The 17,089-nt window shown below is 44.9% G+C and overlaps 1 protein-coding gene across 7 annotated transcripts in view; it reads right to left on the minus strand.

Moving 5' to 3' along the window:
• TIAM2 (TIAM Rac1 associated GEF 2) overlaps positions 1-17,089 on the minus strand; it is a 239,226-nt gene that overhangs the window by 105,043 nt on the left and 117,094 nt on the right. For all 7 annotated transcript variants that reach the window (XR_007470439.1, XR_007470440.1, XM_049695172.1 and 4 more), the window contains 3 exons: positions 12,152-12,262; positions 9,810-10,988; positions 3,773-4,208 (listed from right to left, as the gene is read on the minus strand). Coding sequence is in view for 5 of the 7 variants with exons in the window: in XM_049695172.1 (XP_049551129.1) it covers positions 3,773-4,208; positions 9,810-10,982 (1,609 nt within the window). In the remaining 2 variants the exon portion in view is untranslated. The remainder of the gene's footprint in view (positions 1-3,772; positions 4,209-9,809; positions 10,989-12,151; positions 12,263-17,089) is intronic.

Raw genomic sequence — 17,089 nt, forward strand, 5'->3', positions numbered from 1 at the left:
ATGAGCCTTCATTCATAAAAGTTTCCATGTTTTGAAAACTATCTCACTCTTACCAGTTTCACTTCTTCCCTTGAAAACAGATCTTAATTTGGACGCACAAGTTTATATAATGGAGCCCAGCACAGCACAGGATCCAAAAACGCAGGACCCCGGCTCACGACAGCACTTTCTCCCTCCATGGTACCTTCTGATCTCAAGAAGCCCTGAGCGATCTCTCCTCCCACAATCAAAACTCACCCAAACACAGAAGCTGTGAGAGCCTCTTAGAACAAGGGAAAGGAGCAAGAGGTTTATGGCCAGAGCTACTGCGGCAGGTCTGAGCCTGTCTTTTCTTCCAGCCACTAATGGACTTAGAAACAGTCCCCAAGTCTTTCCATCGGGAAAAGCCTGTGCGACATCCCATGACCATGGGACCCGAGGACAACAGAGCAGCACCAGCTCCACCCAACTCCCAATTCTTTCCAAAGGGTTAATGTTCACTTCCCAGCGTCCCTAACTCTGAGCTCCCAGGGGCGGTGGTTTGAATCGCGGCATCTAGAGGAAATGAACGCAATCTTGGGCAGATGCCAGAACACTGCCAACCCTAACATCCCCCTACGCCCCACCGTGACAGCATGCAGCTCTCCCGCGGAAGCGTGAAACCAAAACAGGCCATTTCGCTTTAGAACCAGACCAGTATGTCAAACAATTTGCAGAATTCTGTTGCTATCGAATTTAAGGAACAGGAAATCAGTCGTAAGTCTGTTACATCGAGTTTAACTTAATCTGCATCTCTGACGCGGGGGCAATGAGGCTGATGGAAAGGGGCTGCGCGCCCACGTCAGCAGAGCCTCCTGTGCCCACCCCACCCCCCAATGCTCTGGCCACCAGCCCTGCCCTGTCCACCCCCGCCTCCCCAGGAGCTGGTGTCAGCCTGGGCAGTTGTCAGTGGAAGCAAAAAGAGGAAACAGATCAGGACAGCACTGGAAGCAGGAGAGGCTGTATTACTAGAAATATCACCAGTGAAAGGAGAGAAATTAGTCTCGGTCTCCCTTCAAATCCACCTTCTCAACCCACACTCATCCGTCCTTCCCTGTCACAGGCAGAATGACCAGCTTCTTAAACTTCCTTTATGAACACCCCTCCTGACCTCGGTTATGTATTGTGTGTTTTGAGGGACAGCTTTCACCCCCTTGCCAACTATCCTGCCCAGGAAGTCCCCTGTGAACCGCACGAAAATCCACTCATTGGAAAAGACAGATGGAAAGCAGAATTACCCTTGTTAAAAATTTATTACATCCTCCGAACCCTAAAAAACATTTGCGCCCTTAGCATACCTATACATTCGATGTAGGTGGGCAACCAGATGGTTGGCTGATAGCCGCTGTCTCTGAAAAACACTGTTTCTACTTTAGTTACATAGAAACTCCAAGGATAATTTAAAAATTCTGCTTAAATGTACATGTGTGTGTGTGTGTACATATACACATATATGTTTTAACTATGATTAAATGAAACAGTTAAGTCCAAATATTACAACTTGGATTCTAAGCCAAGGAAGTTGAATTCAACATATTGAATTCCCAGAGGAAAGAGGTGTAGAGAACCACATGGAAAAGGTTATGCTGGGAAAAAACCATCTCTATCCCATGCCTTCCCTTGGCTGCAAAGGAAACAAAGGGATGTGTGCTGTATAACATCTACCCCTACAAAGCACCCTTTATCCACGGGTCTTCAAGTGTTTAACCAGCAAGGGCCCAGGAAGGACTGTGGGTCTTGCAATCATCAGAGACAAGTCAGGACCATCCCTGCCCCCGAAGTCAGCAACCAGAAGTTCCCCGGGGAAGCTGCCAGGATGGAGGACAGGGTCCTGGAGACACCCTCTTCCAAACTTCAGTGATCCCTGCCCGAACTTCCCCCAGGAAGCCTCCAACACTCTGGCGTTGCACAAATGTCTCCAGTAGCAGGGAACTCAGGAAGAGGCAGTGGGTTTGTTTGTTGTTTTACTGTTGTATTTTTTACATTAATTCACAATCAGCTTGTCTTCCATTTATTAGTCCTATCCCAACCTCAGATGAACCAGAATAAATTCAGTGTCTCTTTTACAAGACTGACACATCCTATGCATGACACATTCTAGAATACAGTGCACCCATTCTAAATACCGCACGAATGGGATGCAGCTTCAGGCTTCGAGTCACAAACAATTCCAGACGCTCATTCCCCTGAGGGGACATTTTCCACTCCCCTCTTCAGCTGGAACTTTTACAAGACCCACTGGCTCGTTTATGAACAAGTCTCCTGCAATATCCTGCCCCTAAGGAGAGAAACGGCCAACTCTGACCAGGGCAGAGGCAGGGGGGAATGATGGAGCTGCAGACGACATGACACCTCTAATGATGTAGCCAACAACCATGTGTGCTCTTTAAATCATATTTACTTTCATTTTAGCCTCATCACAGTGGAAACCCACTGTGAATGGCCTGCAAATCAAACCCTCATATCTTTTTCACTTGGAATACTTTGCGGCTATACCTCCCTATCCTGTACTTGGGTAGCTCTTTGGTTATTAAACCTTAAAGCATCACTTATCCCTTCAAAATGTTATCTTGCTGGATGTGACCCATAATTCCAACCTTCCAAATCTCTTCCGTCATCCAGTAGAAAACCCCGCCTCTCCAGTACACCCAAGCTGGGTAAGCTCTTTGCCCTCCTCAGCCACAAGGTATCGCAAGGATCCAAATGCAGAAGTTGGGAAAGAGGACGGCATCCGTGTGGGATGCTGGGTCCTGGGTTTTATAAACCCTCCAGTTTGCTAGGGAAAGGAGATGAGATGCCTTCGCGGGTGCACCTTGCCCAGAGAGGGGCTTCTGGGTAATTATGAATTGACACCAGCTCCCCAAGGCTCACAATTTCTAAATACGGGGAGCGCCGCAGACAGCTCTGGGCCTTCCAAACTCGCTGCGTGCAGACGTGATTTCTGTTTCTGCCTTCTCCCGTGATAAGGAAGGGTGGTGGCCGCTAATGAGGTTTGACTTTGCGCACCACACCAGGTTCTGCTGACAAAGAGTCACAGGACAGCTGTGAAGAAATGCCAGAGGCTGTGGGGCTGCTCTGTGTTCACATCTGTATAAATCAACATGATGCTGACTCAGAGCCTTAGATCACTTCAAATAATCTATCCATCCACCATGAGCGAGGCGATTATAATTTTTTAAATGGCAAATGCTTGCGAGAAAACTTTATCGTCTTAACAAAGCAAATGCTTTCTCCTATTTCCTCTGCATCAAAAAAAGAAGAAAAAAAAGCATTTGTTGGTGACGACAATTAGACTCTCAGTTCATAGAGGCGAGGTGACACAAATCAAATAATGCAGATGAAATTTAGTTGTACAAGCTGGGAAGGATACCTCTTTGGAGTTTTGAACACACACAGAAATTCATGATCTGTATTCCAAATAACTAAACTATGTTTGGTAACTTATTTGGGGCTCCCCTCCCACCCCCAGATGCAGGAAAAGTATTAAAAGAATGGTACAGAAATACCTATAAAATAATGAGCAATAGTTATTAAATTCAATCATTACTTATGAGAATGAATAATGTATACGAATGTTAAGTGAGGCATATTATACAGGTTTGAGAAGGTATTTGTAGGAAAACAGGCTGGTAGATTCTGGATCAGATGCCTTCACGTGAACTCAGGTCAACATCGCACTCACTGACACTTCCTAGGAAAGAGGACAGCGGAGGAAAGGACCCCAGGGGCTCTCTGGGTGGTGACGATCACTTACCTTTAAGTGTCACCCAGTACTGTTTCCATTTCCTCCGAGCCACCAGCTCCAGCTTCCTTTCCTTCTGCAGAGTGACGAGGGGTTTGAAGAAGAGCCACCCGGCTTTGCGCACCACCCCCTGTTCCTTCTCAAAGAGCAGGTCCAGTTGCTCCAAAGAGCTGAGCGAATCGCTGCTGGATTCGGCGGTCTCTGTGGACGTTTCGAGGGTCTCCGTGTTGGTCCTGCTCATTTCCAGCTCTCGCATGAAATTCTCGTAAATGTTCTGTTGGAGGGGATCGCTGCCGATCGCGTGAGCGGATTCGCTTCTGTGGGACAGGATCTGAGCCGAGCCCCCTGACCACAGGGATGCAGATGCCTGGGAGGGCCCCTGCACGTCCACGTTCAGCCCATCCGAGCGACTGTCAAAGTAGTCACTGCCCTCCTTGGATCTCGGCTCCTGTGAGCAACACAGATGACCACCCATCAGATGTTACATATGAGCAAAGCACCCCTTCCCCAATACGGCATACGTGTTAATAGTGTGGTTTGCTAATACGACTGCTGCAAAGCAAGATTCTTTTTTTTTCTCTAATGCATCTTTAACCATCAAGTCTGCAAATCAGAAAGAATTATAGAAACAGTACTGCTCAACCCAACGTATAGCCTGTGGAATCAATGCTTAAAAAATGTAAACCAAATAACCCTGACGGTCCTAAATCTAACCCACAGTTAGCGTCAAACAATGAACTGGTATATTCAAAACACGCTAGCGAAGATTTCTGGACTGATCCTTCTTTGCTAATTGAGAATCAGTATCTTCCGGGAACGAATTCGTGTTCTTGCAGTCTTGTTTTCCTTCTGGATCATTTTTAAGCTAAATTAGACAAGCACTAGTTCCAGACTCAAGGAGGGCGTGGTTTATACAAACTTTTCTTCCCCTCCCCACAGTGAACAGTCTCAGCTTCTCACCCCCTTCCAAGGTCTAGACACTGAGATCTCTAGCATCGTATTTTCCCTCTTTGGACAGTGAAAACCACGCACCTGGGGTTCCTTATCCACAAAGGGTAGTGGTTACCAACTGTAGCTTTTACTTCGTAACTAATATTTTTTACTTTGGAATTCTTTCGTGAAAGGAATGTACTATTAATTCATTCACATTGTTTTATTTGAACACCTATTTTAAGCACTGGCAATACCAAAGCATGATTCTTTAATATTTATTCTGCCACAAAATCAGACACAGGCAGTTCTAAATAAAAATAATATTTATTCTAATAACCGCTGCCCCCCTTAGGACAACATGCACTGAACAGTGAATTGGCCATGTACAGAGATGAAAACACAAAGGTTTCCTCTAACGTCTAGATTAGAAGTCTAGACATTCAAGAAGAATAACTTGCATAGAGGCCATTCATTGGTCAACAGCAGTAAGGAAATTTTTCAGCAGAAAGTGAGCTAATTTATGACTTAAAAGACACTGACATTCCAAACTTACGGCTTAAATTAAGGTAACTCTGCAGAGAGACTCTAATACTCAGAGGCTAGTGGGTTTTCCTTCTCCATTAAAATAAAAAGGAGGGAAAACAGGATCAAGGACCATTGACTAAAGACCTTATTTTGAATATTCCCCTGTGTGGAGGGGTTTTCTTTTCAGAAACTTCATCCAGAAATCAAGTCGCAATTAGTTGCTTCTTTTGCAGGAAAATCATCAATAGAAAAGTGCTTCTAAACACCCAAGGGCTACAAGCAACTGAGCCCCAAACATAGCTGTTACTAATGAAAATATTATCTTCCGCTCTGTTTATATACTATGTCCCATAATCAGATTTATTTATACACTGATGCTTATGCAAGAACAGAGCAAATAAGCCAGCTGTGGTGAGTCACTTGGACAGGAAACTTTCAACATAGTTTAAGGGTTTTTTTTTTTTTTCAATTGTCACTTTGTTGCTCTTCAAAAGTTCTTAGGAGATGAAGGAATACTTCTAATTTAGCTAGTATTGACATTATTTCAGCTATAAATAGGAGTCTCTGACTCACAGCCCCAAAACACTGGGATTGCCTCTGGTACCCAGCTAGAGCTATAATGGGGTGTTTCAAACCAAGCAGAGTCCTGCCAGAGAAAGGCATCAGGTGGCAAACTTAAATGTAACCTGTTAGTACTCCTGTCACTGTTCCTCATAAGAGGGAGACTTAAAGTCACAGCGCTAACTTCTAAATGTTCAACTAGAGCAACGCAAGACAAATTTTCCTCCTTGACAAATGGAGAAAGATCGCATTTTAGCATCCATAACTGATTCTTATAGACAGACATGAACTTTCCTGGTCTCTAATAAATTTGTAAAGCTTCCCATCTAGAATCCTAATAGCTAGTGACTCATTTTCAGGCTAATAGGAAGGAAGGAAGGAAGGAGAGGGAGAGAGAGAGGGAGGGAGGGAGGGAGGGAGGGAGGGAGGACAGTTCCTAAATAGTCGGAGCTCGATTTCCTGATCACTGTGCTATGGGTGTGAAACTAAGGTGCTATGTTAGACATGTACATAAAGAAGTCTGATTTCCATTTCCACCCCCACTGGATAATCGTAAACAATGGATAACATAACGATGACAAGAGCACTACAGCAAAGAGTAGAGAGGAATTCAAGAGATGTCACTAAATTCCTTTAGAGCTAAAGGAAAACTCTTATCACCATTCCTCACTCTCTAGGAAAAAGTACCAAATTTACTATGTCATTCTTCGTATGCTATTGTCCTTTTCACAGTAATGGCCACTGGTCCTCTGCAGAAATTCCCTGTGACTATGTAGCCCTCAAAGGGCAGTGAGAGCCTAAAATTAAGATGGTCAGAAAGCCGGAGTCTCTGTGTCCTGAATCTCCTCTGTAAGAAACTCTGCAGCAGTAGTCACTGCTACCCCTCAAATATATCTGGTCCTCCCCTAGGGTACACGGCAGGACCATTCCCTACTCCCCACCCCCCTCCCTTGGAGTTAGGCAAGGCCACGTGACTTGCTTTGGCCAATAAATGCAAACAGAAGTGAAACATGTCACCCCTGAGTGGGAGCTTCAAAAGCCAACACACGGTTCTTTCTCCCTCTGCCACAGAGGCTTGCGGTGTGCCAGATGGTAACTGCTCTGTGGACCTGGGGTCCCAGAGAGGAACAATGCCGACCAGAGTTGCAGCTTGAATGAGACAAAGACTTTGCTTGCGCTAAACCTCAGAGAACTGCGGGCTTTTTGTTACCTCCGCATAACCTAGCCCACCCTGACTGACAGAATGGAAAGTTTACCCAGGACAGGAGCAAGGCCTCACAGGCCTCACAGCAAGGCTGCATTAGTGTGAATAGCTTACCAGCATCAAACACATGCCCTTCTACAGCACATGTGTGTTCCCTCCCCCTCCCTCTAGCTTTGAATAGTGTGATATTCTTTCTCAGCTATGTAAGTTTTTCCACTGATTCATCTGCTTTCAGGCTCTAACTCCCCAGAGTGGTTGAAAACCCTATAAAAAAAAGGACTGCTCTTTTTACGTCACTTTTTTCTACAAAGTCAAAACAAATATGTCTACCCATCATAGGAAGATTTTCCAAGCCTCAGCCCTGCTGGCATACAGAAGTCTGCGTGTGTAAGAGGATAAGCATTTGGTCCTTACTATAGTGTACTGTCACAAACTTTGCTCCTATGCACTGACTACATTTTTTAAGGATCCAAACTTTGTCTTCACGTTCAACTGTAAAAGAAAAACAAAGGCCAGGGCTTCCCTGGTGGCACAGTGGGTGAGAGTCTGCCTGCCGATGCAGGGGACACGGGTTCGTGCCCCGGTCTGGGAAGATCCCACAGGCCGCTGAGCCTGTGCTCTGCAACGGGAGAGGCCACAACAGCGAGAGGGCCGCATACCGCAAAAAAAAAAAAAAACAAAAACAAAGGCCAGAGTTTCCTGGTGGCCTGGTGACTCGGGTTCAATCCCTCGTCAGGGAACTGAGATCCCAGAAGCTGCACGGTGCAGCCAAACAAAAAAAAAGAACAAAAAAGCAAAGGCGTGGCCAACGGAAGTGGCACACTTACCAAAAAAGTACATTTTGCTCACCTTTATAAATTATCAAAGTTTGACACAAGCAAAACTCAAAAGCTGCCTTCCTAGGCCACTTTTCAAAAATACAAGATAGTTTATTATCTTAATATTCAGTAACCCCAAAGTAATTACTAGTGGCTATCAACAGTACCTCGGCCATGTGGCTACGTGGAAAACGCACACCTTTGAGCTTTAGCAGAAGTGGCTTTGGCCCTGGCTTCTCCCCTAATGAGCCATGTGTCTTCAAACTCCTTGAATATTAGTTTCTTCATTTTAAAATGAGAGGGAGTCCTTTCTAGCTTTCACATTCAGATTCTTTGATTGTAACCCGTCTGTTCTTAACTTCACAGGCTTACAGATCATCCAGTTAAATCTTTGGATGATACAGACTTGAAGGAGGTTCACTTCCCAGGGTGGCTGGGCAGCGAGGTCCTGCATGGGGCAGAATGTGGTCAATTCACAGTGGCAAAGGGTCTGCTTTGGACCTGAATGGAAACGGAATGAGACACAGCAGAGCCGAGTGTAAGCCAGGCCACAAGCACAGATGAGAAACATGCAAATAAGAGATGTGGAGGAACAGGCTTAAGGGCCACAGCAGACGAGAGCTGAACACTAGTCGACAACACAACACTTGCATCAAAAAGACGGGAAAGCTGTCTGTGTGGGACTGCAGCTCCCCAGAAAGTAGTTCTCTCTCCAATTATGCTTGACTGCTGTCAGTTGTTTGGGAAATGGCAGCTGAGAAAAAAGGTCAAAGAAATCTCTACTACAGCACTTAGCAGTTTAGCATGAAGAAGTAACAAGTAAGGAGGGAGCAAATGACTATATTCAGGGGTATGAAGAGTTCTGTAATAGGACAACAGTCATCTATTCTTCGTCTCTGTGTAGAGGAGAAGAAAAGGGCACAAAGTACAATCTGGGGGCAGGGGGCATGCACCTCATACATAAGAAGGAAATAACTAATGGTAAATTTCATAGATCTGAAACAATCTGCTCAGGGAAGTTATTTTCTATCCCTAAAGCTCTATGCAATTTTATAAGTATATATCTATCTAGGATGGTTTAAATGCAATTCTACTAGAGACAAACTGGTCACTCAAATTTCCTTTAACAATCTGACTTATACTGAGTTAAAAAAAACAAAACAAAACACTTTCTCCCTTCTATAAATGATTAAAAGTAAAAACAAACAAAGAGCAAGCAACTGAAAACCTAGAAATCCCGTTACCTAAGAAGGCAAACTATTACTTTCCTTCCTGATGTCGAAGTCATTTTGTTTCCCCCATTCAAACTTTATATGCCCATTAAAAGGGTTACTGTCATCATCATGATTCTTATTTTCTCAACATCATCATACTTTTTATTTTCTCAACATCATCATACTTTTGCTATTCCACGTACTTAGATCAAGATGTTTTCAAAACTGTTAGCTGCCCCATGAGGAGGTGGTGAGATTATACATATAGATAGATCACCCACATTTTTCTTCCTGATGTACCAACTGAACAACAGGAATTTTAATTTCTCCAAAGTAATATCGAGCTCAGCAAGGCTACTCATCCAAAAATGACAACGATCTCTCTCTCTTCCTTTCTGTTTAGGCTTTAACAATGAGCTCTAGCAAAATACTCAGATAACCAATTCGTTGGGGAAGTCTCTCCAACACTGTCTTTTCTAAGAACCGTTTGGCCAGGTCTTGGGATGCGGCCTGTGGGGTTCATACCAGAGTCCAGGAGACGAGACTGGACAGAATCCGGGAGACTGAAGTCGAGGGGTAAGAATGAAAATGCACATCTGAAGCAAAAGGAAAGAAAGAAAACACACACGCACATACACCTGCAAACGAGATGTGCCGTGGCTTAGGCTAAACTCTTCGCTCTCACGAGTTCATTCAAGCCTCAGGACACGCTCTGCAGTAGCTTCTGCTAACTTCCCCATTTTGCAGATAGAAAACAGAAGAGCATCTTTCCTGGCGCTCCAAGCCTGACTCACCTGGAGTCTTCTTTTCTTTCTGGAGAGGCTTCCCGTCCAGTCGCTGATGCGGCGCATCCTGGCTTTCAGGGTGTCCTTCTTGGAGGGCTCCTCGCTCAGGGCCCTGGACTTGCGGCAGGGAAGGGTGAAGGAGGCGAACTGCCCGGGCTCCCCGCGCTCCACGCGGGCCGGCACGTCTATGTCGGAGGCGAAGGAGACGCGGGCGCTGAGGCTGGCGCGCGTGCCCATGTAGTCGTCGGAGAGCCGCAGGGCCGCGGGTGCCAGGCTCCCCAGGGTGGCGTCCGGGTAGGGTTCCCGGAGGGACGAGAGAGAGGCGCTTTGGCTGAAAGGCTTTGGAGCATCCCTGGGCGGGAAGCCGGCGTGGAGGCCGGGCTCGGGCTCCGGTGTGCCGGGCGCCGCGAAGGAGCCCTCGGCCTCGCTGACCTCGCCGGCCGGGCCCCAGGGCGAGTCGTACCAGGAGGACTCGGAGCTGAGTGAGCTGCCCTTGCTGGAGCGCGGGCGCGCGACGGTGGCGGCGGCGGCGGCGGCCGTGGCGGCGGGGGAGGCGCGCGGGCTGGGCGGGGCGCCGGCCGAGTAGCGCAGGAGCTGCACGGGGCCGCCCGAGCCCCCCGGGGCCGCGGCGCTGTGCTGGCCGCCGCTGTGGAATTCCACCCGGAGGCACCCGTCCAGCTTGCCCAGTGTCTTGATAAGCACCCTGGGGCTCTTGCGGTCCTCGCCGGGAGGGGTGGACGCGACGCTCTGGTCCCTGCTGTAGCAGTTGAGAAGGTGCCCATTGCAGTCCCTCGAGGCCGCGTGGTTATCCGCCGGTGGGTGTCCGACGTAGTGGAAGCCGTTCTCGGAGGAGAAAGCAGCATCGTTGCCCTGGAAATCCGATGCCGAGGCATTTGTCCTGTGCTTGGAGTAGGCACTGCCTTTGGAGACTTTACACGAAGGGCCACCCGGTCGCGATGCATAAGGCTGATTGCTCTTGAAGTGAGAAAGGCAGCTTCGGGCCAGCGACCTGGACTTGTACCCGGCTCCGCTGCTTCCGTGACCCCATCCGTGCAATGACTTGTCATCCTTTGCATGAAGGCCACGGATTTTCAGGGAGCAAGGCTTTTGCTTAGCACCAGTAATAGTATTGCTATGATTCTTAGATCCTTGAAGGGTGTACTGACTCTCGGAGTTCCCCATTTTAACCTAAATTAAGAACAGTAGCATTGGTAAGACTCACGACCTAAATTACCTTCCACTATGATAGAACTTTCTAAAACTACGTTCTTCACATGACAAAGGAACCAAGCAACTTCTTTCTGAACCTGACACAACTCAGAGACGTAGGGACAAGAGTGACGTACGGAATTGGTTCTCCTCCTAAAATGCAGGTCATCAGCCAGATAAACAGTACTGCCCGCTCCTGTGCTGGTGATTTTAAGCACACAATCTGTTGTCTGATGTTAATTCAGAAACTGAACAGGCATAGGAATCAGCTTAAGACAAGAGACCTCCTATAGGTATTGGTAGGTTTTGAACCAATGATTCTTGAAGAGAAAAATGAGGGAAAAGTATCTTTACTGTCACTCCAGTATAATGATTTTTCAGTGACCACACAGATATATTTTCATTATACATAAGCTACTGGAAGAGTTCATACCATACCCCAATATAAGTGATTACTGCTGAAAAATGACCACATTTGTAATAACATGACTCTGGGTACCATACTATGTTGGAGCTTTCATGTACCACACAGAGTAGGATATCAAAAAGGATAAGGCCTAGAAGTTCTCAAAAACTAAACTGAGATGGAAAAAAGGGGAGGAAAATACAAGCTCTCATTTGGGACAGAAAAACATTTTAATGAACCATCTCTAGAGCTTTTCTAAAGACTTTAAGGGTTCTCACTTTAGGACCTGATGACAGAAAAAAGTCTGAAGCTGACTTGTTAGAATGTGGGTATTAAAAAAAAAAACGGTTAGATTCTTTCAATTCCCTTTAACACCCCAATTAGCTTAAGGAGTCTATTAGTTAAGCCAAATTCAAGGTGAAACTTGATCCAAACCTCCCCCCCCCACCCCACCCTCAGTTTTTTATTTCAACTAGTATATCACTGTTTGAGGCAAGGTGGAGGTGATGCTTCCACTCATGTCTCCAAATATATGTAGTAGGCTTTTCATTTTAATTCTTTTGTACCTAAGAACGTACAGCCACAAAATTCAAAAGGGCTGACGTTTCTTTGGTGACAATTATCAAACACAGTTTAAAACGCAAATAATGGGAACAAATAATTAAACCTTTACTAATCCCCCAAATCACAGTCATGCAACTAGACATGAACCGCAGCTCCCATGAGCAGGATTTACCTGCAGTCTGGTCTGTGCGCTGAGGGAGATTAATGGTCAGTCGACTTGACAGGGTCCTGGGAGCAAGGCAGCATGGTTAGCAAGTGAGAGGAGTGAGTCCATGAAATGATCCTGAAAAGCAGAAATAGGAGTAAACTCTGTCAAGCGTTTAACACCCATTAAACGAAGGTTTCATGTAAGTTACCTGAAGAAACAACAGGTGCCCAGAATCCCTGTCAAAATAATAAATGGAATGTCTGTGAGCAGCCTGATCCATCGGGGTTGTTCGGAAGATGTGAAGGAAGCCAGGACCAACCCCTCCCCCCACCCCTCCCCCACCCCTCCCCCACCCCTCCCCCCACCCCACAACCTTGCAACGGCCTTTCACTCCACACAGTCTGCATTCAAATGTACGCCTTTCTTTCAGGGGAGAGCAGGTGAAAGTGCTGCCCTGAGTCATGGCTCATCTGTCACCACCGCTAGGAAAACAACTCACAGAAGCACCGTCCTGGTATGGCGAGAACGGGTCCCTGTTCCCCATTTGACGAAGCAGCAAAAACAAAACCCAAAATGTAGAGTCGCAGGGAACCAGCCCTTGGCTAAAATAATGCGGGTCAGAGAGGCAGACCCGGTGGATGAGATGAAAAGGTTTTCTCCAGCACCTGCCTGGGTCTCACTGCACGAGGCTAGAGGCAGGAAGCCCACCTTTGCGGGAAAGAGGAGGGGGGCTTGCGGTGCTGCCATCTGGCTGTGCTCATTGCCGGACACAAAGCCTTTATTTCCGCCACAGACAGAGCGAGCAGAGCAGTGAGTGGCCACTAGTGACTTTTTTCCTCTTAAAATTTTTATTTGTAATTGTGGTACAACACATGTAACATTTACCATCTGAACCAATTTCAAGTGTACAGACAGTAATGCGAAGCACGTTCACATCGTTACGCAGTCCGTCTCCAGAATGCTTTTCATCTTGCAAAACTAAATCTCCTACATTAAACAACTCCCCCCCTCCCCCCAGCCCCTTGTAACAACCATTCTATTTTCTGTCTATGAATCTGATAGCTCCAGGCACATTATGGAAGTGGAATCATACAGGATTTGTTGTTTGTGACTGGCATATTTCACTTAGCATAATGTCTTCGAGGCTCACCCGTGTTGCAGCATGCATCAGAATTTCCTCCCTTTTTAAGGCTGAATAATATTCCATTGTATGTGTACACAATTCGTTTATCCACTCATCTGTAAATGGATACCTAGAGACTGCTTTCTACCTCTTGGCCACTGTGAATAATGCTGCTGTGAACACAGGTATACAAATATCTCTTCAATACTCTGCTTTTACTTCCTTTGGGTATATACCCAGAAATGGAATTGCTAGATCATATGGTAATTCTAGTTTTCATTTTTCAAGGAGACACCATACTGTTTCCCATAGCAGCGGCACCATTTTACATTCCCACCAACAGTTCACAGACTTCTAATTTCTTTACATCTTCACCAATACTTGTGATTTTCTATTTGTTTTATATAGTGGCCATCCTACAGTAATGAGATGATATCTTACTGTGGTTTTGATTTGCATTTCCCTAAGGATTAGTGATGTTGAGCATTTTTTCATGGTTTATTAGCCACTTGTATAGCTTCTTTGGAGGGTTCGATGGTGACTTTTAAAGTTCATGAAGCACTAGCATGGGAACTAAGTATGTCCAGTGAGGCCAAAGACACAAGTCTATCTGGGACGATCCACACACACACATTGTAAATTGAAAAAAACATTTTTTAATGTCAAAGATTTCCCACTTAGGCATCAGCAGGAGATCTAACAGCCTTTATAAAGACTGAGGCCAGCATCTAACTAACAAGGTCTGAAATGGTACCTACTACGTTACTGACCACACCTTCCCGTGGGCAGCTCTCCCATACATCTAAAAGGCAGAAGAGCCACCGGTTGAGCTGCCACTAAAAAGTGGCCCCCGTGATACCTCTGACACGGGAGCTAGAACACAAGAACCCCACCTTTTGAAACTTCAAAACCTGAGTTGTCTGTCTTTTCTCAGCTACACTCTTTTAACACAGGAACTAAAAGTGGCCAGAGAAGCTCCCAGCTGCCGGGTCTGAGACCTCACACAATAAGCTGATGGGCGTGAGCCTTTGTGTTTGTGTACTTTCATCAAGACCAAGGTCTAGGGATGACCCACAGGTGAAAGTCTCCTGGGCGGCTCTTTGTCAGGCCCTTCTGATCCCAGATCACGTGCCCAAAGACGAGCGCACACAGCACTGGCTTAAGGCCCCCAACCCAGCGGCATAACGCTGCCGCTGAGAGAGGGTCCCGCTGGGCCAGCCGCTCAAGGACACACAAAGACAGGGGTTCAAAGGTGCAGCATGGCTCAGGGTTGTAAGTTTATGCCCCAGCAGCAGATTGTAACCTCAACTTGTCTTACTCCTTGTGAAGTTAAATAGCTTAATTTAAAATTTCATGTCCTATTTTAAAACACATAGCCCTGAACCCTGTCCTTTCTGAGGTGCTATCCATTAAGACCTGCAACTTTGGGGCTCACAAAAGCATTTAATAAACACCTGTTGAATTGAATGAAAGCAATTTCACCTGTTAGAAGGTTGATCTGGGCACAAACTAAGAGCAGGAATCATCCCAACAGGATCTGGCTGAAAGACTGATGTATTAATCCATGGGGCGATGTCTCAATAATTAACACAGTACTGCCTAGAGAAAAGCCGAAAGGCAGATACAACATGCAATGTGACACGTGGACGATGCTGACCAGCTGTTCAACACCCCTAGTCAATCAATCCCACAAAAGGAAAACAGCCTTAAACTGTGGCAAGAAGAATGTATCTAATATTTATGAGGAATTTATTGACAGAGACGGGTAATCTCTGAGGGAAACTTTAGATCTGTCCCTGAGGAGTTTGGCAAATTGAACTGCTATTTATCTGTCATACTTCAGCTGTGATTTTTTTGTCTGAAAGCAAGAGAATAAACAGGTCAGGTTTTCTGCAAGCCCGACTCTCTGAACTTTTACTAAGGGAATTTTATGGTATTCAAGTTAAAAAAAAATTTTTATTGATAGAAAGCAGGCTGACAATATCAAAATAACAGATTTCCTGTGAAATTTTTTTAAAAGAAAAGAAATAGCTAAAAGCCCCCAAGAGAAAAAAGCATGCACACAGTAATACATCAGGTACGCTAACGTACAAGGCCCACAGCTGACCCAGAGAAAATTTACATGCGTTACTCAGGAATAAATGAGAGGGTGCTAAGACCGTGTGGACTTCACAAATATTCTATGCTGTGTATATACTTTTTTTACAATTATTTTTTATTTATTGAATAATTATAATAAAATATTGGCATTTTAAAAAATTGATCACCATCTCCTGAACCTAAAAACAACCCTTGTCTTTTGTTTTCTACATTCCCTTCCAATCCCCAATCTGATGAATGTGCTATGTAGCTTTTTAAGCTAAAATCACAAACAAGAATGGAAGTTTTTTTCCTTTTTTTTTTTAAATTCAAGTATAGTTGATTTACAATGTTGTGTTAGTTTCAGGTGTACAGCAAAGTGGTTCACATACATATGATTCAGTTATATATATGTATTTATATGTATATATGTATATATCTCACATACACATTCTTTTTTAGATTCTTTTCCCTTATTCTTTATTACAAAATATTGAGTATAGTTCCCTGTGCTATACAGTAGGTCCTTGTTATCTATTTTATATATAGTACTGTGTACATGTTAATCCCAAACTCCTAATTTAAACTTTTTAAAATTGCAATCAATTACCACCCCAGAAATGTCCGGCAATGTGGAGGAATTCCACAAATACGTCATCAGAATCCCAGCAGCCACTGTGACCTACTGAACCTCACAGCAGGAAACTTCTAGGAGGAAATTCAAGATTTACCTTTTCTTCACTTGCCTTGAGCTTGGCCTTGAACTCATGTGTCAGACTGGCAAATTCTCTGCTTCCACATAATATAGAGTTCAGAGCAAAGGAAACTAAAATCCTCCAACTCTGCTTGGTCTCCGCCTGTGCCGGCTGCCCAGATGGAGCAACTACAGGGAAATCAGAGACAACCCGAGCAGGCCAGATGGGGCTGTGCGGAGGGCTGGGGGCTGACTGGTGATGGCAAGCAGAACGGAGGCGTGGGGACACGGAACAAAAGCCAGACTTACGCCTTGGCGAGGCAGTTAAGGGGAGCTCAACAAGATACCAACAAGGCTTCTCACGTAATTTTAGAAAGATTTTTATACTGAAAGAGGAGCCTCATCACTGGACAAGACAAACATTTCAGATAGTGATAAGAGCTGGAAAAAAGATAAGAAAAGGACTAACCATTAATCATAACAATATCTACTTGGTTCCCTTTACTGAGGGGTGGGAGGCTGAGGGGAGCTTCACTCATTAAGGAGACAAATCTCAGAATCCTTGTCTGGTTTGTGTCACAGAACTTGGGTTTAAGACCTGCTTCCAGCTCTTAAATAACATGTGAGTTTTAGGTCGAACTACTTATGCTTTCTGAATCTCTTTTCCCCATTTGCAACTTGAGGATAAAAATATCTGTCCTACCTACTTCATGGATAGAGAATCAAGTGTGGAAATATATGTGAAACCACCTAAAAAACTGTGGAACACAAATATACAGTACTATTATTAATTTTTAGTGATAAATTTAACTTGGTGTACTACGATATCAGATCTTATAACAGTCTGCTGTTTCATTTTATTAACTATTAATCAGTACATTAATTATTACATGTTTATTATATAAATTTGGAACTTTCCAAGTTCCATTGTTAGCACTGATTTTGATCAATTCCCCAATAGTTACAGCATATAAAACTATCTAACTTGCCACACATGTGTCAAATGTCAACAGAAACAATGACACAAATCATGTACTTGTATTATTACATGCTAGAAAGTGTAGAA

This window comes from Orcinus orca, chromosome 12 (genome assembly GCF_937001465.1).
Source record: "Orcinus orca chromosome 12, mOrcOrc1.1, whole genome shotgun sequence".
Taxonomy (NCBI): Eukaryota; Metazoa; Chordata; class Mammalia; order Artiodactyla; family Delphinidae; genus Orcinus; species Orcinus orca.